This window comes from Sciurus carolinensis, chromosome 2, assembly GCF_902686445.1.
Source record: "Sciurus carolinensis chromosome 2, mSciCar1.2, whole genome shotgun sequence".
NCBI lineage: Eukaryota > Metazoa > Chordata > Mammalia > Rodentia > Sciuridae > Sciurus > Sciurus carolinensis.
This window is the reverse complement of record NC_062214.1, coordinates 192,125,510-192,149,061: the sequence shown is the minus strand read 5'-3', so window position 1 is coordinate 192,149,061 and position 23,552 is coordinate 192,125,510. Positions and strand designations below refer to the sequence as shown.

General features: G+C 33.8%; 1 protein-coding gene across 4 annotated transcripts in view; it reads right to left on the bottom strand.

Annotated features, from left to right (window-relative positions):
• The window catches only part of Papola (poly(A) polymerase alpha), a 60,745-nt gene that overhangs the window by 25,328 nt on the left and 11,865 nt on the right, over positions 1 to 23,552 (bottom strand). For all 4 annotated transcript variants that reach the window (XM_047542331.1, XM_047542333.1, XM_047542332.1 and 1 more), the window contains exons 2-14: positions 19,480 to 19,652; positions 19,031 to 19,097; positions 16,016 to 16,095; positions 14,095 to 14,204; positions 13,566 to 13,619; positions 10,998 to 11,109; positions 10,271 to 10,360; positions 10,042 to 10,180; positions 8,435 to 8,507; positions 7,028 to 7,148; positions 6,015 to 6,099; positions 1,029 to 1,082; positions 382 to 501 (exon numbers count right to left, since the gene is read on the bottom strand). In XM_047542331.1, coding sequence (XP_047398287.1) covers positions 382 to 501; positions 1,029 to 1,082; positions 6,015 to 6,099; positions 7,028 to 7,148; positions 8,435 to 8,507; positions 10,042 to 10,180; positions 10,271 to 10,360; positions 10,998 to 11,109; positions 13,566 to 13,619; positions 14,095 to 14,204; positions 16,016 to 16,070 — 1,013 coding nt within the window. In that variant the 5' untranslated portion in view covers positions 16,071 to 16,095; positions 19,031 to 19,097; positions 19,480 to 19,652. The remainder of the gene's footprint in view (positions 1 to 381; positions 502 to 1,028; positions 1,083 to 6,014; positions 6,100 to 7,027; positions 7,149 to 8,434; positions 8,508 to 10,041; positions 10,181 to 10,270; positions 10,361 to 10,997; positions 11,110 to 13,565; positions 13,620 to 14,094; positions 14,205 to 16,015; positions 16,096 to 19,030; positions 19,098 to 19,479; positions 19,653 to 23,552) is intronic.

The following is a 23,552-nucleotide window of genomic DNA, read 5'->3' as shown; positions in this document are numbered from 1 at the left end:
TACCATTTGTGTAATCATACATGTACATAGGGAAATGATGTCTGTCTCATTCTACCATCTTTCATACCTCCGCCCCCTCCTCCCTCTCATTTCCCTCTACGTAATCTAAAGAATCTTTCTTCTTAAAGCTCATTTTTTTGAAAGCTTGTTATTAATACTCCCATAATCCTCGAAATGTACAAAATACAGATATAATCTCATAACAGCAAGAATCAAACCAACAACCGACCTATTTAAGAACCTTAAATGAAAAAGTGAGCCTGCTTATATTTACATGCCTTCCAATGGTCCAGAATCCATCACAAATCAGATATTTACAAGGTCAAGCTTCTATGAATAAAGGTAAAGCAGGGATGGAATACTTTTATAAAGAGTGCTTACTTGTCAGGATTTTCTTTGGGTGCTGGAAATGACTGGGGATTCACATGAGCCAGTGTAATAAATTCATTCTTCTCCAAACTTCCAACCAAGATTCGAATTTTTGATTCCACCAAGCCCACCCTGAACAAATGTCACTTAGTATTAATGAAAATTTTGGTTGGCTTTAAAATATCAAATGCACAAATCAAATGCTTATGTAAAACAGGAATATGAAGATCACACGATTTAAAGCACATACCAAGGCAATTCAACTGAATGAATTATCCCCCTACACACAAAGCAAAAGCCTTAGGCTCTGCCCAAAAATTCTGAACTGGGGATGAAAGAGAAATAAGTCCCATTTAATCCACATCAAGAAGGTTACAAAAAATTCCAACAAATATTTAAAGAAAAACAAGAAGCTTAAAAAATAAAAACCTTTAAATCTACAGTTAAAAAATTATATGTGAATCTTTATAAATAAACAAAAATAATTTGCATATGGATTCCCTAATTCTTGCACATCCATCAGAAGTAGTAAAGCTCCATGTGTGAACAAGTCAAACCAACTTGATGTTTTTAAGGCTTTTCCAACTCCTACTGTGTTCTGGGACTATCTGATTCATTTGGAAGCTTAATTTTTCTGTGAAGTCTAATCTCACTACTCCCATTCTAGGCGCTGCTTTTCCGTTGGTGCACTTGCTAGAAGTACAATATAATGCCTTTGAAGATAAAGACAACATGCTTTTTATTTTATTTACATACTTTGTGCTGGACATTAAAACAATAATGTAGTACTGTAAAGTTTCATTATATTTATAAATCAACATCAATTTACCAAAGGGGGCTGCAATCTCAATAAGCACATAAAATCATAGAAGCTAACTTCACACATTTCTAAGTACAAATGAGTTTAATTTTTCTGAAAAAATCAGTGATTTCATGAATAACTGTAAAAAGAGCAGCTGAATTCAAGGAAGCTAAATAAACATTAAATGATAGTTTTGCTCAATAATTCCAGTGGAGTGCTCAATCTATAAAAGAGCCGCTCACTGAAATACACTACTAGAAGGAAATGTTTTAATAGAAATAGCAGCAAGGCTTTCACCATAAAAACAATCACCAAATACACACAATACAATAGTAACTTCAAATAACAAATATATCAGGCTTTTTAGTTAAGAGTAAATGATAGTTAATATTAAACTGAATGCTTAATTTACGTCAGACTCCAAGGCTTTTTTAATAGTGTAAATTTCTGTGACAAAGAAACAGATACCATTATTCTGAGAACCACAAAAAAGAAATCTGATTTCTATTCAGAATTCAGTCTCATTGAAAATAGAGAAAATACTTTACTTCAGAAAATACCATCACTAACAAATGTCTTTTTTAATCTTTTCAAAACTACTTATGACTAAAGTATATAATCCATTTTCCTCCAACTAAAGAAGTTCAGTCAAATAAGTCCTTCCCCAATATCTATCTAGTAAGTGCTAGAAGCTAAATCTCACAGCTCATATAAATACTAGTTAGGAAAATAAAAATGCAACCAAAATTCTTATTTTATTTTCTAAAAAGTCTAAAATCCTTTTGACGTGTTCTCTCACATTTATATTGACTCCCTTCCTTCCCCCAGAAAAACACTATCAACCAGTTTCAAGAAACAGGTCACTCTCAGGACATTTAGACAAGGTTAAAGAAAGCCTGACAAATTTAAGCATTTTTAAAATAATACTTCCATAAAACATCCCAATAAGTTATTTTATTAATTATGCTCACAATATATTTGAAAAATAGTTGTAAACCTAAACTGTTCTAAGACTTGCATACATCATGTATCAAGTGAGATAACAGTACCTATCTTAGTGGCAGAAGTATTGTAAATTTCAAGTGAGTTAATTTGAAGTAACTTAAAAGTAACAGGTAATTAAAAAATGAGATGTACATATGTAAACATATAAAAATAAGGTCTATGATATAAACATATGAAAATGTGAATATAGCTATGTAAAAATACAGTTCAAATCCACAGAAACTTAGTACTTCCTTTCCTATTTGTTTAGGGTTATTTGGGAACAAGCCAAGTATGTAGAGCAGTCAATAAAGTAACACAAAAACACTAAAATCTGTGCACTTTATGTAGAGAAACCCATACTCAAATCAAACAAAATCCTAACAATCTCAGGAACCTAATTTCTAGGTCATCTAGGTTTCTATTAAAAAGACTCAACTGAGCTGGGTGCACAGTGGCAAAAACCTTCCCAGCAACTCAGGAGGCTGAGGTAGTGAAGACTGCAAAGTTTGAGACCAGTCTCAGCAATTTAGCAAAGTCCTGAAAAACTTCGCAAAACCCTGTCTCAAAATAAAAAATAAAAAGGGCCAGGGATGTGGCTCACTGATAGAATGACTCTGGGTTCAATCCCCAGTTACCTCCCTTTCTCCCTCAAAGAAAAAAAAGAAAGAAAAAGAAAAAAGTGAATTGATTAAAAAAAAAAAAAAAAAAAGAGGAGGGTGGAGGATAGATGAAGAAAGAACTCTTTGCACAAGTGTAGCAACTCTGAAGAGCAGAAAACAAAGTATAAAAATCAGGCATAAATTATCTGGCTTCACCCAGCAGGACGGTCAAATCACCCAGTTTCTAAATGATACAGCACCATGTTCTCTATTTGGAAGGCATAGTAGATAATCCATTTGATCATAATTTTGTTGGCAATTCAAATTTAAAGTTTTGAAGGTTACAACTTCAATTTTAATTCTTATTGAAATAGGGGAAGTCTTTTCCACCTCTGTACAAGGTTTCTGCACAAATGCCCACATTTACAAAAGGTAAAAGATTACTCTCAAGAATTAATGAAGTTAAGTGTTATCTACTCAAATTTAAGCAAAATTTGAATTGGTATGAAATGCAATAATTAAGTTTAATAGAAATAAATTGCAAATACTTTAGTCATTAGAAAAACACTCACCCAAGCAATAAACCAAATCCAAATTCATTCTCTAAAGCCTAAACCAGAGCTGACATTCAATAGAAAGCAAGAAAAGCAATTCTAATCTAGCATATTTTTGAGCCCGTTTTCATAATCACCATGTGTCAACAGTCTCAAATGCCTTCATGACACACTTTAAAGTCAAGGCAGCAGTCATTACTTTTTCCCAAAATTTAGACACATGGCTTCTAATAAAAATTTAACTATGAAAATGTACCCTGAATTAAAATCCTTGTAAAAAGGCCATGAGCACTTAAATTTAGTCATGTTATCTAAACAGTTACTTAACAAAAGCTTTTTTAAGGTTTCCTTGCTATTTCATCTCAATTTTACTTAAATAGAAGACAGTTCAGATATGAACACGGAAAAGAAAATCTTAATCAAAAATCCTTAAACGAAAATCCTTAAATTTTTTAAACAAATTTTAAATCTAAAATCATTTTGTATGTACAAACGTCATTAAAATTTCTGGCTTTTCCTTCCTTGCATCCTAGTGAAACATAATGCCTGTTAAGTACCAGCATTTCCTAATGTTATTTACTTCACTGCTAGCTTACTTAATAGCTAAGTTTATATCTTAAAGGAGAAATACAAAAAATATTTTCTTAGAACTCTTTAAATTTTTGCAGAACAATATTACTCCTTTGTCTCAAGATAGGCTTATGTTCTTTTGGAATATTAGCCTGCTTTTTAAGACAAATAAAATGTCCTCTACAGTTCCCTACCTCCCATGAAAGGAAGGTATATTAGAACTCTATGCATACGAAACGGCAGTACCTTCAGGATATGCTTCAAATAATGCTTAACCAACTTTCAATCATAGGGAAAATAAGGATTTCAATGCAGCCATACAGTCAATCTTTGAGGCATTTCAAATAAAGATATTTAAATTCAACCTGTGAATACCTCCAAAAGCCTAAGGATAATCATCACTGTACCCTGAAGAGGACATTTTCAGAAAAGACATAAAATATACATAGAATTGGTAAGGATAAAATTAACCCAATATAATATTTCTAAGTATTAATTTCCCCAGGATACTTGGGTGAAATAAATTTTCCTTAAAAAAACTTTTGGTATTTCCTCCTATCTATTTAAGTCTTTGTAAAAATGCTACAAGGACTTGACTGCTTCAAGATACACTAATTTTTTGGTGGGGGGGTGTGCTAGGAATTGAATGCAGAGGGGCTTTACCACTGAGCCAATACTGTAGTCATTTTGTTTTTTGAGACAGGGTCTCACTAAGTTGCTTAGTAGTTGCTGAGGATGGCCTCAAACTTTCCATTGTCCTGCCTTAGTCTCCCAAATCAGCAGGAATATAGGTATGCACCACCATGGGAATATATAATCTCTTTATCAAAGACCTTATAGATATTATTGGGCAAAAAATAAAGTCTAAAAAAATTAAATGAAATATTAAACAAGCTTTTTAAAACAAGCACCAAAGTTCTAGTAATAGCTATTCAAATGAAATGACACTGGCAAGGTTTGTTCAATTTGATGTTAATCTTTCTTAAAATGAAAGAAACCACTTAAGTAGATATTCTGAAGAACCTTGTTCCATCTCCCTCTTATTCACATAAGTTACATAGGAAAAGAATTCACTTTTGATTCTCAGGAATTAAGAGATGCTGATATTATGAGATCTTTGTTTTTCTCCTTTCACATACTTATGTCTCATAATTTTTAAACTATCAATATATATACATTTATTAAAAGTCCGAAGGTGGCTTCCTCAACATTAAACAATAATTATCTGCCATATGGAAGGACAATATAAGGTGAATAATAAAACAAGATTAAATAAACTATTTAAATTTTTACTGACAACATAGTGCTCCCAGAACACAGTAATTAAGCTGGTTCCATTATTACTTTTTCATTCAAAAGACACAGAAAACACAGAGGCATCATAAAGGTCATCATTCTTTTTAATTGGGGAAATAGCATAAAGTAATCTTGCTTTGATTATTGATTATTACAAAACACAATCCAACACGATCAGGAAAGTTTCGAGCATTCAAAAAAATTGTGGGACTCTGGCAAATAAAAGTGCAAGTCCGTGTTTGTTTATGTGTTTGTTTTAAAAAATATGTTTGTAACACATTTTCATCAAACCAACCCAAACTAATGAAGATTTTAACCTAAGGTATTGAACCATTATATTAAAACCAATACTAAATATTATTAACCCGCTTAGATCCCAAAAAACTAACTGTAGAAATATTTGAAAGTGGCTATTAACATTAGGAGTGAAATGCTAGGACATTACTAATATAATGCTACGTATTAGCATTTTACTAGCTACATCCCTGTTCTAAAGAAGTTTAGTGTTAAAACAAGTATCCAGAACTAGATGAAAATATTTCATTTTCTAATAGAAGTGCAATTACAGCTCTTAATAGTTCACCCATTTGCCAGGGTAAATGGATATCCTGTTTTGATCAAGACTAATATAGGGATCACCACACTCTTGCTGAAGCAAAACTAGAGGGGCCACATATTACACTGACAAAGATAAAGAACTATTTACAAAAATGGTATGTCCTGGGTGAGAGGAAGGGAAATCCAAAACTACATTAGTCTATTAAGAACAGGTAACATATATGCTACCATTAAACCATTACTTAAAAGAACATGTTCAACATGCCTTAAAATACATACTTGTACTTTTGAAAGAAGTTTGGAGCTTCAAAAAGTTTGGACCATTCTGCCTTACTCAGCAAAATTTCATCTGTGATAGCAAGACCTAAATTAAAAACATATTAAAATATTTGCATGCTTCAGTCTAACAATCTAGAATTTTAAATAATCTTACACATAAGCACATGCATTCATTATAATTCAAAAACTGCAAATTTAAAAATATTTAGTTTATGACTTATAAGCATATTCTTACATATATACAGATTTTTCAAAAAAGTTGAGTTTTCAGAGAGCCTGATTTCCAGTAAAGCACCATTATGCTAAAATGGCATGTTCACATGCTAAAATGGCATGTTCACATGATTTTCACAAAACTGAAGCACTATAGTTATGTGAAAAGAAAAAATTGTCCACATATTTTTTTCCTTACATTTCTAAAAGTCAAGTTAGCTGCTATCTCTAAAGGAATACAAGCATCTTCCCATAAAGGAAAGAATTCTAAACTTCTAAAGTTAAAGCTGATACTCAAAGAGCTTTTTCACTACTTTGTCATCCAAACAATCCCATTCCAGTTACTTCTCTCAAAGGCCAGAGGGTAGGAGCTGTATCTTTAAATTTATAATAAAAGTAGGGTTCAAAAAAGTTAAGTTCCCCTAAAACTGAGCGGTTTGGTCCTAATCCTTCTGAAAGCTCTTTGCCAAAAGTAAGAAGCTTCCTTAGCATCCCTCAAGTCCCATTGGAGACAAAAGCATTCTAGCAATTCTAATTTTACAAGGCAACAATACAGCACTAAGTCAGCCGATAAATGGGCAGCAATTTAAGTGTTTTTTAATCTTCCAACATATAATCAAAAATAAATTACCTAAATTTAAATTTTTCAGTCAATTCTGATATATACTATAAACAAAACTGAATTCCAAGATCCATTTCAGTGAACCATTTCTTCAATTAAATTTTATAGCGAACTACTGATTCTACAATGGTATGTAAATCCTTCACGTATAAAGGAGAGTATAAGGATGAACACTTACCTTGTTTAAACTCCTCAACCATGACCATCCGTGTTGAAACGGACACATTGTACGTGGAGTTCTGCTGTGGGTATGCTGGTGTAATTATAGGCATAAGATGGTACCTATCACTGGGGTTTACCTACATACAACAACAGCCAATCAGTTTCTTCAAGTACATATGCAACAGATACTTGGACTTTTTACCCCTTGTTAAACTGAACCAATGTTTAAATTTTATTTCATTCACAGCTGGAGTTGAGAAAGAAAAACCATGTAAGGTGACATTGTTTTTAAGGAATTCTTTATAAAATCAGGGAGTTGGTCTAAATCATGGTTTGTTTCTATCATATGGGCATGACTATTTGGGCAACCTTATTAGAAATAGTGTGCCTGCTTAAGCAAAGAAAGTTCTACCTGAAAATCTACTGATACTTAAGTTTTTCTTTATTCAATAGAAATGGGGATGTGCACGCAATTACACTTTCATGAAATGTTCTGTATAAAACTAATTTAAAACAAGACGGAAACTTAAGTTTTTAATATACCCTTAAGTTATAAGGAGTTTAAGGCTGATTAACACATAGTGAAACTACAAGTCCTTGTTGATATCATTTTAAAAGATACAGGAATGATTTAATAACTGCTAGTCTACATAATAGTAAGTAGCATATTTCCACAAAGGAAACTGTAAATTACCATCCTCCAAAATTAAATTCCTGAGGTTTGGAAAACTTGAAAATACATAGCTTCATGTAATTCAACGAACTTATTAAAAACAAATTTTTGGTATAATAGTAAGATGGCAAGTTAATTCAGAAAAATAGAATTTCATAAACCTAGAGTTGTAGTCAAACCTAAATTTGTCAATAAAGTTCATGTTATTAACATTTAAAATGTGTAATGTCATAACTTCCCAAACAAAATGGAAGCTTTCTTCAGCCCAACCATGTTTTATAATCTGAAATATCTAAAACAATTTTTACATCATTGTAATTAGAATGATACTGCTTAGAAGTTATCTACCACATGTAAACATTAAGCAACAGCTTTCCTACAATAACCCCATTTTAACAAATATTTAGATCAAATAAAAAAAAATACAGGGATTTTTAGTATCCTTTTATTATTTTTTTTAGCACAAATGCCCACACAACTTTGCTTACAAGGTAGTTCTATATAGAATAAATTAAAATGTTAGTGAAATTTGTATTAAAAACTATGTACAATTAAATGTAGTTTACAGGGTACATCATTATGCTTCTCACATCAGAGGACAATTATAGATGAAGTAATCTAGAAGAAAGTGTAATACGGACATGTCCACTCATACGTAAAATGCTGGGAGGTCTCCCTGAAGTTTATGCAGATGACTTTTACTTGTTATTGCACAGTGTGAATTTGTAGGGGAAAAAATAATACACTAACCCTTGGGTCCCATACAGGCAAATTAAGATTGCATTCTTCAGGCTGTTTCAATAGCACTGGATTTGGCCATTCCCTGTTTAAAAAGATTGTAGCACTTGATAAGACTATTGGATATTATCATCTAAAAGTATTTTGTTAAACATACAGCATTTGTGAATGTGATCCTTCTTCATTCATTTTGGTATATACAACCTTTCATTCCTTTCTGTTGATGGTAAGACTACTTGAAATAGTTCTGTAACTATAAAATTAAACCATTTGGTAGCTTTTTCAAATTGAAGTCAAATATCTTCTCTCTTAAAAGAACTGATAAAGCACCATGTAAATAAAAAAGCACCACCAAGATATTTGATGCTTTCACCTAAACCTTGAACAGGATAAACCCTCTTGAAAGACAAAATCCTATCCTCGTATGGTATAAAAAATAATAAAAATTAAGACAAATTTTCTCCATCTTATGACTTAAAAGTTGTAACATGAGTAAGTGTAGTAAAAGTCTGTGGTGTGAACACAGTGTTTCCAGGATGCAATCTTTAATAAAATAAGCACATCAGTCCTTATGGAAGAAATTTAAAAGTGGAAAACATTTGCCCCCTTCCTTAATATCAAGGTTAGCTTCTTGAAAACAGTTATATATGTGTAGCCTTAAAAGACATTCTGATATTCTTAATCTTATCACACTAAGCTTATTATATGTAATTAAAATGTGCTTTCAAATCCCAAAATAGCAGAATGTGTATGAGAATGTGTGGTATGGTTATAAATTATAAATTGTCTCCAAAAACTCTGATTTTTATAAAATTACTAGAAACAATAATGTCTTTCGCAGGTGTAGGATGGGAATGAGCTGGCAGAAACTGGGAAGATTTAAATCTCTGAAGGAAATCTGATTAAAACCCAACAACCCTCACCTATGGGGCCAAAGCAACTATTCTGAAATGGTAATTATCTTTCTTTTCTTAAATGAAACCATGGTGACAAATACCGGACATACTGAAAAAAAATTTTTTACGGGAACTTAAAAAAAAAAAAAAAAAAAACTCCCCAATATTAATGTCTGGGTCCAGAAACCAGCTTTTTTCCAAGCACTTATTCATTAATATATAATGTTGATTTGTACATTATATAAAACATTATTCTTTTAAGTTTTTATAAAAATATTGATATCTTTAATATTTAACCAAAGACAAATGAACAGCTGAAAGAAAAAATATATATAATCACAAAAATAAATGGTGTATGGATTCAAAAATATTCAAAAAGTGAAAGAAGTGGTGTGTAGAAGTTTTATCCAAAAGTAACATATATGCCAACCTACTGATAAACTGGATTTTAGCAAAAGCTACAGCTAAAATTCAGTTTATTTGGAGGGCAGGATTATGCAAGTTAAGTACAAATAGAATCTGATTTACTATCCTGGCAAAGCTAGGGAAAAGAAATGGAGTTCAAGTCTTCCATAATATTCATTGTGATCTCCGAGGCTACCTAAATGGCTATTTTCATGAACTAAAATTTGAATCTGAAACCAGCTGCAGAAATGTCATAGAAATAAGACTAAACTTCAGTGTCTACAATCAATTTTATTTTAATATAATCTAAACACATACCATTTAGAAAATACCAAGAAAAATTTATGTACAAGAGTTGATGCTATTGCATTTGGATAAAGCTGGCAAGTTCTTGCTACTAGCATAGCCCAGGAAACACCACCGAGGAAACCTAATATATTGGAATAGATGTTGTGGCCTGTTGATAAGGGAAAAGCAAAAAGAGAAGTTAGTGCTGAACAAATGTTTAAATGTTTTTAATAAGCTAGCCAACAAATTCTGAACTCACGTTTGGCCCACAGTTTGATAGCTCTCAGAGTTAACCTGAAGTTGTCAATGTTTGGTACTAGATGTAAAATTTCATCGGTTACCCTGCAACCTGATTAATAGGAGTGAAAAAAACAGAACATGAAATCGTCAAAGGTTGAATGGTAACACCACTTCTTAATTTTCTGACACTGATAACAAATCCAGCAGAAACTTTCATTTGTTATAATCAGTAACTTAATTCAATAAAAAGACAAAAAATACAAATTCTGAAACATTTCTCTCCTACCACAAGCAATGCTGCAAATCAAAGAAATTGAACTAATTTGCCTAATCTCAAACTGCAACTCATAAATTTTTTCCTATCCAGATACACTGAGAAGGATTCAGTCTACTTGAGTTCTTAAAAGCTGTTGTCCAAGTCTGATGTTATGCTAATATAAAATTGTTTTTTAAAAAAATTGCCTTTTTTAACTTAACTGATACCATTACAAAAGGATATCAGGATCAAATTAATTAGGGTTGCAGAGTAAAACTTATATTTATAGCAAGAGTACAAATATCAGTCTTTTTAAGCTCATAAGAAAAAAATACCAATGAGTAAAACTACCAGTCACTTCTCTAATCTATTAAGTAAAGCACATTTGGAATTAACAAAATGGCTATAAAAAGTTTCATTAAAGGTTTAAAAACAACAGCATGTGTTAACAACTCCAACTAAGCAAAAGGAGGTAGGCTTTTTGACATACCATTAAGACTTCTTATGCATCTTATATCTAAATTTTTAAGCAGACTGTCATCTCGTAGGTCCAAATCTTCTGGAATAGTCTGCAGTGCTAATCTTGCAAACAAAATATCAATCTAAAACAAAAACAAAACTTAACATTCCATATCTGTCAAACTACTCTTAAAGGCATTTCTGTATTTAAAAAAAAAAAAAAAAACCTACTGAAAGTCAATATCTTGCCATCAATTAACAAACCTAACAGTGCCCACCCACAGAAATGTGTAATTATTAATTCACGTCATAGTTTTTTGGGGTTTCTATTTTTTATTTTGTTTTTATGAGGTTTTCTGCAATACTGAGGACCGAACCCAGGGATACTCTACTACTAAACTATATCCCTAGTCCTTTTTATTTTGATAGAGGGTCTAAGTTGCCCATACTGGTTTCCAACTTGTGATCCTACTGCCTCAGCCTCATTATATGAGATTATAAACATGCATTACTGTACCCAGAATATCACAGGTATTTTAACTAGATGCTAAAGCATGGAAATATGAAATGCAACTGGTACAAATTATCATTTAATTATACTTAAGTTACTAAGATTGCTAAAATGCATACAATGAAATTAATTAACTCTATCTCTTATGAATTGTCACAAATGATTAATAGGTGATAAAAAAGGACAAATATCTTTATACTTATCTAAAAAATACCTACCAATAAATAGAGCACCTTATATGTAAAAATTTATATGTCCATATTACAGTATCTTTTTGTTTCTATTGTATTCATTATTTATTTATTTGTATTGGGGATTAATCCCAAGGGAGCTATACCCCAGTACTTTTTTAAATTTTGAGACAGTCCTCGATGGCCTGGAACTTTCAATCCTCCCGTTTCAGCCTCCCAAGTAGCTGGGATTTACAAGTATATGTCACTGCACCCAGCTCCAAATTTCAGTTTTGAGTGAAACAAAATCAAAGCACTAGAGATAGCCCAGCCTAAAACAGCCAGGAGTTAAATCTAATCTTGAAAAGCTTATAGAATTCAACTGACTTTTTTCTTTGATAGTACTAGAGATTAACCCAAGGTCAGCACATTACCACTTTTAAATAAATGTAAGCCAGGGGGCCTAGGGTTGTGCTCAGAGGTAGAGTGCTTGTTCAATCCTCAGCACCACATAAAAATAAATAAAAGGTATTGTGTCCATCTATAACTAAAAATATTTTAAAAAAATAAATGTGAGACAGGCCAGGATAAATTGTTCAGGCTGGCCTTAAACTTGTGATCTTAAAGCCTTAGTCTCTCAGATGATGCAATTACAAGCATACGTAATCTCATTCAGCTTAGTTTGACTTTTAAAAAGATTAAGAGTTGACATCTTATGCAATTCGGAAGAACTACCTTTTTTTGTAAAACCATTAAGTTATCATTTACTCCACTTACAAAATTTTATCATCTTTGCCATTAACATCAGGGACATTCTAGCACCATTTGTACAGTAAAAGTACCATAATAAATAACTAAACTTGTTTCACCATCTGCTTTGTTCCAATTATCTTCACTGCATTTGCCAAAAACAGCAAGGAGAAATGCACACAATCTGACAACTTGAGTTCTAAATCCTACCAGAAAATATTTCAACACATACATTATCAATTTATTTTTCCTCCCCACTTTTTAAATATTTAAAGGAAGTTAAGGCAAAGTGCTATCTGCATATGTACACTATTTTATTGCCTCAATAAAACAAAAACAAACAAATTTGCATATGAAAACTACCAAGAAATTATTTGTAGTAGCATTTGGTCTTAAGTCTCCTTATGTTTCAGTTCCTAATTTCACTTGGCATTTAAATGAGAACTAGTCATCTTGGTTAGGTGTACAGGACTGTAATCCCAGCAACCCAGGAGGCTGAGGCAGGAGGATGGCAAATTCAAGGTCAGCCTCAGCAACTTAGGTGAGGGGTTAATCCCTGGTACAATCAATCAATCAATGTAAATAGTGTATACTACAAAGGATAGGCAAGTCACTTTGTGTGTGTGTGTGTGTGAATATGCACGCGCACAAGCGCCTAACCACGAAGCAACATCCGTAGTCCTTTATTTTTGAGACAGGGTCTCACAAGATTGCTTACAGGCCTCACTAAGTTGCTGAGGCTGGCTTCAAACATGCAATTCTCCTGTGTCAGCTTCCAAGGTTGCTGGGATTACAGGCATGAACCACAGAGCCCAGCTATAATTTCCATTTTTAAAACACCGTTGGCATTACTCTTCAACCAATTCACGAATTACTTTAAAATAACCAGATAGGCCAAGCATGGTTGCACACACCTTAATACCAGCTACTTGGGAGGCTGAGGCAAGAGGATCCCAAGTTTAAAGTTAGCCTCAGGAACTTAGTGAGACCCTGTCCAAAATTAAAAATTAAACCAGGGCACAGCATGTAGCTCAGTGGTAGAGTGCCCACCATAATTCCCAGCACTGCAAAAATAAATAAAAAAATACCATATCAATTTTTTAACCAACGCTGCATCTGATTCAGTAATACCACATAGCAAGAACTGTCCATCTGAATTGCACCTTACCTCTATCCCATCAAAACAGAGTTTGATAACTGGTACAAATGCCTCTTCAACAGCCTGTAAGGAAAGAAAACAAATCAGTCTCTAAAACTGCACTTGAGGCTTATACTACATTAGTACTTTTAAATAAATGTGAGAATTTACTAGAAAACTGAAAATATGACTGTCTTAATTATTTAAATCTAATTAAATAAATTGCTTAAACATAATTTAAGCATGACTCCTGACACAAGTAAGTTCTCAGCAACTGGCTTTAAGATTCTAGGCTCCAGGGTTTAAATCCTTGATTTCTGCTATTTCATCAGATGTGTGGTTGTAGCCTGATTACTTAATATTTATTTTCTAATATGTAGAGTTACATATTTACAAGACTTTAGGCTTGTTGTAAAGAATAAAATGCAAACACATCTTCAGTGCTTCAAATAGTCTGGCAAATTGTAACAGCACAATACATGATGGCTATATCATAAACTCACTCGACTGACTAAATAAATTTTATAACTCCTTCCTCTCACCCCAAACATTTACATACTCTTAAATCTTTAACTTCTTCTTGTAATTTCAATTTATCATAGAACGAGGTGAAAAAGTCACTTCGATCAACATGTCTTGGTGCAACACACAATGCATCAATATCAGCACCTAAAAAAATTTTTAAAAAACACAAATCAAACATCGACCACTAATAAGCACTACAAGAAGTTATTTCCCACCTTTGTGAGGCAGTATTGATGGACAGAATCTGTTTAACATTATACTAGAAAGCTCTAAAAAAAGTATCACCCCTTACTAAAAATTGTCACTAGAGGAAAAATGAGTTGTAATTAATAGGATGCATCTGTTCCTGAGCATGGTGTAATATATACAGTGGGCCCAAATAAACCAGGAGTCCAAAGAAAAGTGACAGAACTTTCACGGTAAAGAGAGGGAATGGCTGTTTATTTATAGCACAATCACCAAGGAGGGAAAAGGTATGTAATACACAGGACCCATCAGAAACAAATGTATTATTACTGTGGAAAATGGGAACAGAGAAGGATACCAATATACAGAGAACTGGCAGAGACTTATTAAGCACTTTAACTCAGTGCCTGGGTAAAAAAAAAATTTTAAATCAATCAATAAATGCCCTTAGCCATGGTAACATTTTTATTGAGTATTTATTTGCACAGAGGAAATAACTGTAAGTATAAATGAGAAAATATTCAGTGATTATCAATAAATATGGATATGGGTTGAAGTTATGGTTCAGTAGTAGAGCACTTGTCTAGCACATGTGAGGCACTGGATCCTATCCTCATCATCACATAAAAATAAATATGTAAAAAAAAGCATTGTGTCCATCTACAACTAAATTTTTAAAAAAAATACACATGGATATGCCAGGCACAGTAGCACATGCCTGTAATTCCAGTGACATGAGAGGCTAAAGCAGGAAGATCGCCAAGTTCAAGACCAGCCTCAGCAAGACACTGTCTCAAAATAAAAAATTAAAAGGGCTGGGGATGTAGTTCAGCGAGAAGGCACCCTGGGTTCAATCCCCAGTAACAAAAAATTATCAAAAGCCATGGACACGTATCAGTATGCTTTCTGATAAGCTATATTTTGTAATATGTCTACAATAAAGTTATGAGGAAAAGAAAACCCGCAAGGTTTTCTTAAAAGCTTTCATTAATTTTTGTTCCAATGTGTGGAGTGACATACTTTAGGTGGGAAAAAATGATAATAGACAGATAGATGCATGATCAATATTGCTAAATAACGGACAACAGCACTGTCTAAAAGAACTCTGCAGCTGGGCGCAGTGGTTCATGCTATAATCCTAGCCTCTCAGGAGGCTGAAGCTGTCAGATCACAAGTTTGAGGTCAGCCTCAGCAAATTCAGTGAGAACCTGTCTCAAAATCAATAAAATGAACTAGGGATGTAGATCAATGGTAAAGTGCCCCTGGGTTCAACCCCCAATAGACACACAAAAAAAATTCTGCAGTAGAAAAAATGTTCTCTGTCTACACTTTCCAATGCAGTAGCAGCCACTGACCTTATATGGCTATTCAACATAAAAAATGTAGCTAATTTCAAATGGAAGTGTATTTTAAATTTTACTTAATTTTAGTACATTAGACACAACAGGTATGAAAGAAGGCATTATTTTCCATTGTTAGTCTTTTTTATTTTTTAGATCTTTATTTTGTTCATTATTTATATGTAGTGCTGAGAATCAAACCCAGTGCCTCACAAATGCTAGGCAAGCGCTATACCACTGAGCCACAACTCCAGCCCAATATATTTTTAGTCTTTAAATAACTGACTCCTTTAAATACTCTCTCTTCCATGCAAACCTAAGCTTACATGATTCACTTCAAGTAACTGACAGTGTATCATAATTTTTACAAAATAAAACATTATATTTTAAGAAATAATTTTTAAGAAATAAAATTAAAATATTTTTTACCTTTTGTATGTACTCCTAATCTGTAAGATCCAAATGTAAAATTTTCCTCCAACATTTTCAATTACAGATTGTGGAAGATTCTGTTGAAACAAAAACAGTAACCAATGGAATACAAAGAAAACTACTTTAAATGTAAAGTACTTTTAAGGAAAAAAAAAAAAAGGTGGTGCATGCCTAAAATCCCAGCTCCTCAGGAGGCTTAAGCAGGAAGATCACTTGAGTCTGAAAGTTTAAGGTCAGTTTTGGGTACATTCAGAGATTCCCTATCAAAAGCAAAACAAAAACAAACCCAAGTAAAATTACAGTGCAAACTTACTTATTTGTAGGTTCTTTAAAAAAAAAAAAAAAAGTCAGCTCTTCACAGATCAATCTGATTTGGAATTCAACCAGCTTTGAACATAAGACCCAGATAGTAAGGAGCTTTGGTAAAGACCCATGCTTTATTTGAATTTTGCCACATTTCTAGAAACCACTGTAAAAAAAAAACATTAATAGAGGAGATCATGTGGTCCCACAGGAACAATGTTAGAATCAGGACTTTTATTCACGACAAGGATTCTACATAAAATAACTCAGTAATGTTAGGATATAAAACCATTATAACTGCTCAAAGGAAAGGATTATTTTATTCAATGAATAAAGCAATATCTAACAGATTAGAGTATAATTTTGCCATATCAACAGTGACTTGAAAGTCAATATTGCTAAATAGTAGTTCAGTGTTTTTAAATTTCCAATAGAGGTGGGTCTGGGGATATAGATCAGAGGAAGAAGTGTAGTTCAGGGGTAAAACACCCCTGGGTTCCTTTTTTTTTTTTTTTTTTTTTTTTTTTTTTTTTTGGGTACCTGGGATTGAACCCAGGGGCACTTAACCACTGAGTTATACATCTCTAGTCTTTTTCATTTTTTATTTAGAGATAGGATCTCACTGAGTTACTTAGGGCCTCACTAAGTTGCTGAGGCTTGGCTTTGAATTCACTCTCCCCCTGCCTCAGCCTCGCCAGCCACTTGGATTACATGTGTGCCACTGCACCCAGCTTCTTTTTAACTTCTAATTCCTTAGTAATAAAGTCTCTATTCAGAACCAGAAAATAGGAAATGACTCCCTCACTCCTCAAAAAATATAAATGACACAGATCTAGTGTTTACTTACATTCAAAAAAACTTTTCCTAAAAGGAATTTCTAATGACTCAAGAACTTTTATTTTATAGAATCAAGCATTACATAATTCTACAACTAAAAATAAAGTCAATTAAAGTCATTAAAATAAAAGATTCACGCTGGGGTCCTCCTAGTGCAGTGGTACAGCGCTTACCTAGCATGTGCTAGGCACTTCGTTCAATTCTCAGCACCACATATGAATGAAGGTTCATTGACCCAAAAAAAACAAAACAAAAACAAAAACAAAACAAAAAACTCGGGGATGCCTTTGTTTCTCAAGGGCTTTTTTTTTTTTTTTTTTTTTGGCGGTGCTGGGGATCGAACCCAGGGCTATCTCCCCAGTCCTCTCAAGGGCATTTTTAACCATCAATATAGAAAAAGACATGTGAATTGATTTTTTTTTTTTTTTTTGGTAGTACTAGGGACTGAACCCAGGGGTACTCTACAACACAGCCACATGCTACATCCCAGCCATTTTTAATTTGAGACAAGGTTTCATTCATTTTTCCCAGGCTGGTCTTGAACTTGCCATCCTGCTCCCTCAGACTTCCAAGTCTCTGGGATTACAGGCTGGTGTCACCACATGTCTAGCAACTATTAACATTTTTAAGAAATAATACTTAAATACTGAGAAAACCCAATTGCAACGCTGGCCTGATTATTAAAATAAGCCAGCAAATTGGTTGCAGTAGCTCATGTCTGTAATCCCAGTGATTTGGGAGGCTAAGATAGGAGGATCAGAAGTTCAAGGCCAGTTTCACCAACCCTGTCTGAAAATTTAGGGAGACATGGGTCTCAAAAAAGGGAGGGAGGGAGGGAGGGAGAGAGGAGGGAAGGAAGGAAGATAGATTTTTTTTTAAAAGAAGAAAAGAAAAAAACTGGGCACTGTGGCCCATGCTTATAATTGCAGGGGCTTGAAGTCTAAGGAAGGAGGACTGCCAAGTTCAAAGTCAGCCTTAGCAACTTAAATGAGGCCCCAAGCAACTTAGTGAGACCCTGTCTCAAAATAAAAAAAACAAAATGGGTTGGGGATGTGGCTTGGTAGTTAAGCACCTGGTACACCCACCAAAAAAATTTTAATTAAAAAAATTAAATTTTAAAATAAAACAAGCTAGGAAGATGTGTATAGAAATAGGCCCACAAAGAAGTTAGGGAGAAACAACCTTAGAATACTGAACTTTGAACTTTTCCAGTAAAGAAACACAAATATTTTGGACAAACACCTCTCCAAAACAACTTTTTGCAAGGACATAACATTCTATTCTTGTATCAACCAATATAGTAGCCACTGTTGAGTACAGAAACATTGATAGTGTGATTAAGAATATCAATGTCTAATTTTGGTTAATTTTTATTTAATAGTCACCTGTGGGTTAGAGACTACTATATTGCTACACTTCTACACATTAGAATGTTTACAGCTATTATGATCACTGTAACAAAAGATTTCTTAATTCAGGTCCTAGAAAAAACATTTTCATTTGGATTTTTTTTCTTTTTTTTTTTGGTGGTAAATAACACATAGCAAACAAAGTGATCATCTACAGTAAATTCATTGTGCCCAGTAACACACACCTGTAATCCCAGCTACTAGAGAAGCTGAGTTAAGAGGATCCCAAGACTGAGGCCAGACTCAACAGAGAAACCAGATCTTAAAACATAAAAATGGCAAGGACTGGGCCGGGCACAGTGGGGCACACCTGTAATACCTGCAGCTCGGGAGGCTGAGGCAGGAGAATCTCGAGTTAAAGATTTTAAATTCTCTCAAGTAAGATCAGGTGACACAAGACAAATTGCTAAGCTCAGTTAGCTATACAGAACAAATGTAATTTGTATCCAAAAAAGAATCTTACCTTACTTTCACTGATTTCTCGTATCCACTCTTTCACCAAGTTATTTAATTTTCCCAGAATTAAAATCCTGTGGATAAAACAATTATCAAGTATCAAGCTATTTGCTATTGCACATCATTACTGAATGAAAAGAAATTTTAAATAGGTGGTTTCCTAATTTTTGTTTTTAAGTGATCAGAAACATATACTAAGCACTATTACACTAGATAAAGCATCTCTCCTGCTAAATTTTGTACTATAAAAAAACAAAAGCACCAAAAATCAAAATTAAGAGAACAGAACTGTGTGTAGAAGAAATTAAAGTTCTCTCTCCTAAGTATCACTCGTCTGAAAACAAATGAGGATAACCCTAATTAAGCAGAGAATGCCTCAAAACACTCATTTCAACGTTAATATTACACATTCAAATATGCACATAAGCAAGCAGGCGTACGCACACACACTCTTACCTGCGCTGCAGCTCCTCTTCCTCTTCAAAAACCCCAAAGGGCTTCAGAGTCTCAATTAGTTTCTGTGTAAGTATGCAGTCAGTCTCCTTGGGGCTGCTAAGCTGATAGGAGAAGTAATGCCATAGTGCTTCTGTGGCGGCTGTGTTTGTTGTGATCCCTGCGTTGTAACTGGACTAAAAATGGAATGGGATAAAATTACTGCAAAAAAATTCTACAATTTGAAACCAATCAACATGACTAGAAAAACTACTTTAGCAAAATACATGTCTAAACATATTTTATTCCCTGCACATATCTAAATTTTTATGTTCAAAAGACATTGTTTTGTTAACAAAAGGTAACCAAAAGTAAGAGACCAAAAAGAAACTACTTTTCAGCAGGGCACAGTGGTACAAGCCTGAAATCCCAGTTACAGGTTCAGGAAGGAAGATGGCAAGTTCAAGGGCAGCTTAGGCAACTTAACTAGACTGTCTCAAAATAAAAAAGGGCTGGGATGCAGCTCAATACTAGAGTGCTTGCCTAGCATGCAGAAGGCTTTGGGTTCCATCTCCATTATTGGGAGAAAAAATAAGAAAATTATTTCTCCTCCCCCAGAGTTTAACTTTGTCACAACCTAAATAAGAATTCAGACCAAATATACTACTGGACAAAATGTGATACGGAATACAATAAACTTTTGAAAAAATCTACACATTGAAAGGAACCAAAATCCTTTACAATGTTATTTCTAAATCACTGATAAAACTTGATACAAAATATATTTTGCCAACATAAGACTACCCAAATGGAACTCAACACTGTGACTCAACAAATAAAGCTCACACAGCAGAGCAAACAGCATAAACAAAACTTGTGGGGAGAAAACCAAATTCATACTAAGCTTATTGCTCTTTTCTGGAAAGAGAGAGAGAATTGGGAGGTTGAGACAGGAAGATCACGAGTTCAAAGTTAACTTCAGCAACTCAGCAAGGCCCTAAGTAACTCAGTGAGACTGTCTCTAAATAGATATTAAAAAAAAAAAAAAAAAAAAAAAAAAGGACTAAGGATGTGGTTCAGTGGTTAAGCAGCCCTGGTTTAATCCCTGGTACCAAAAAAGAAAAAAAAGAAAAGACTAAGAATCTGAGAATGTTACATAGGTAAGTCGCATGACACATTAACTACACAGAGTCACTAGGTTCTGACCAAGTGGTGACCAACAGTGTCTTTTATCTTCTGATATTAACATAGACCAAAGAATGCCAGGAAGCCCATGCTGCTTGTTACCAACCAGCCATTAGGCTGTATGTGGTATGCCTTCTAGTCAACATTTTCAGGTCTCTTTATATGATGTTTCAACATTCATAAAGACTATAGTAACATTCACTGAATAAATATAAACCTGATTTATTATCTTTGGAAGTAATTAATTCATGTCACACTACTGCCTTTTATTCCTCTAACAAAACTACCTAGTTATGAAAGGCTATGAGGTTAATTCACAAATTCGTATGGGATCCACATGAGCAAGCACCAAGAATTTCCTGAAGATGGAAGAAGTTTTATTTTCCAAACTTAAGCTACTATGATCAAAGTATACATGTTAACTTAAATGTAAGTAAACTCATACTCACTTCTTGGTTACTACATATTTTCATTAATCAGTTTTCAGAATTCTTCAAAACTGAAACCACAATGGTAGCCCTCAAAATTGCCTGACCACACCATTCCTCACAACATATACTAATAATTCCAGATAAAATAAAAAGGGGGATGAACAAAATAATATATATCATTTGGTGAGTTTGGAAATACGCACACACTGTGTTTCTATCAACACCACAATCAAGGTAATAACCTAGCCACCACCTCAAGTTGCCCTGTGTCCCTTGTTTCATTCTGCTTTGTTGTAGTAAGGGTACTACACATGAAATCCTTGAATTCTTAAATGCAAATCATCTTACTGTTGAAGTATTTAATTGTTACAAAGTACATTTACCACAAATCTCAACAATGCTTTCTCTTGCATTGTTCATGGAGTTTTTTCCAAGTAAACCACAGTTTTCATGATTGTGCTGGGATTATGAACACTTTTATAGATGATTTTAACATAGAGGGAAGAAATGGAAGCATAAAGTTCATTCTATCCAGGATAAACCTGGTTTTCAAGCAAAGAGTTTTAAAGTCAAGTTTCACTAGCTTCAAGCATAAATCTGTTTTGTACAAATAACATGTTTCTCTGCATTCTTCTCCATCCTGAGGGGTTGTATTCCTTGGTAGTTCAGTTTGGACCATCAACAAAACATGAAAACAATTATTCTCTGTGGAATTAAGATTATTCCTTCCCACTTTTCGAAATATTCAGACTTTTCATTGTCTCAAACATACCAAAAAAAATCCCCCAATGTTCAGGAAGCTCCTGTCTACTTCAACTATCTTACTAGAACAGCAGAATATAGGTACAGATTTATAAATTCACACAAAATTATTTTTCATAATTTGAAAAAATTAATGGTATCTACATTAGTCCCCACATTTTAATATTTTGATGGGAAAAAAACATACGCAAGTTGAAATTTTTCTTCATTTAAAAAGTAGTAACATAAGCTAGCCTTGGTATTTTAAGTTGTATGACCACACCCATTGTTCCATCTGATTCAAAAAGAACATACATAACACCTACATGTAGAACATCTAAATCAAGTAAAAACATGCATAAAAGAAGTAAAAATAAATCCCCCCAAAAAAGAAATGAAGCTAATAAGATATTTGTGGCACAATAAAAATGGCTGCCAGATGCTTTGAGTGGTCTAAGTAGAAACATTAACCATTATTGTACTAATGGAGAAGTCAAGTTTTTTTCCATTTAATTCTAACATCAGAAATGAGAGTAGGTATCCAGACACAGTGGACATCTGTGATCCCAGTGACGCAGGAGGCCGAGACAGAAAGATAAGTTCAAAGTCAGTCTCAGCAACTGAGCAAAACTCTAAGCAACTTACAGAGACCCTGTCTCAAAATAAAATATGAAAAGGCTGGGAAGGCTGGGAAGGCTGGGAACACAGCTCAGTGGAAAGTGACCCTGAATTCAATCACCAGTACCAAAAAAAAAGAAAGAAAGAAAGAAAAGTAATTAAGTAAAGGGTAGAGCAGGGCTGAATGTGGTTCACTGGCAGAGCATTAGCAATAGGGAGGTCCTGAGATCTATGGGGGGAGGGGGACTAAATGTTAAATAAGTAATAAAAACAATTTAAGGAATCATTTTTATTGCTGATCTGTTTCTAACAAAGACAAAAATATACACTTAACACTGGACAACCGGGAACATAAGCCTCAGAAAAATAAGGATTATTTTACTTGTCTCTTAGAATCACACACCAAACCATTACCAACCCCAAGAAGGCAAAGCTCTTCCTTTCATTCCTGAACACATCAGACTTCTACCCACGTCTATCACTTTCTAGAAACATTTCTACCAGTATTTAATTTTCTTCATACACTACTCTGTTAAAAAAAAAAAATCTTCAATGATGTATGTAAAAAGAAAAAAAAAAAATCAACACATAAACCTATAACGCATTAAAATTCTTACTGTGGCTGGGTTCAGTGGCACACACCTATAATCCCAATTGCCAGGTAGGCTAAAGCAGGAGGATCACATTCCAGGTCAGCCTGGTTAATTGATCCAGACTGTCTCAAATAAAAAATAAGAGGCTGGATGTGGCGGCACATGCCTGTAATCCCAGAGGCCTGGGAGGCTGAGGCAGGAGGATCCCAAGTTCTCAAAGTCAGCCTCAGCAATTTGGCAAGGCCCTAGGCAACTCAGCGAACCCTGTCTCTAAATAAAATATAAAAAGGGCTGGGGATGGACTCAGTGGTTAAGCACCTCTGGGTTCAATCCCCAATATCACAAAACATAAAGAGCAAACAAGTACGCATCAACTTTTTCTGAGCATCATTTATTTTCATCTTGTGAATGTGATTTGTATTTATGTCTAGGATATGGCTTAATAATACCTAAGAAGGAGACTCGTGGCTATCCAGCAAGTTCTCTACTCTCTAAAAATCATTACATTTCCACAATAACAAATGTTTAG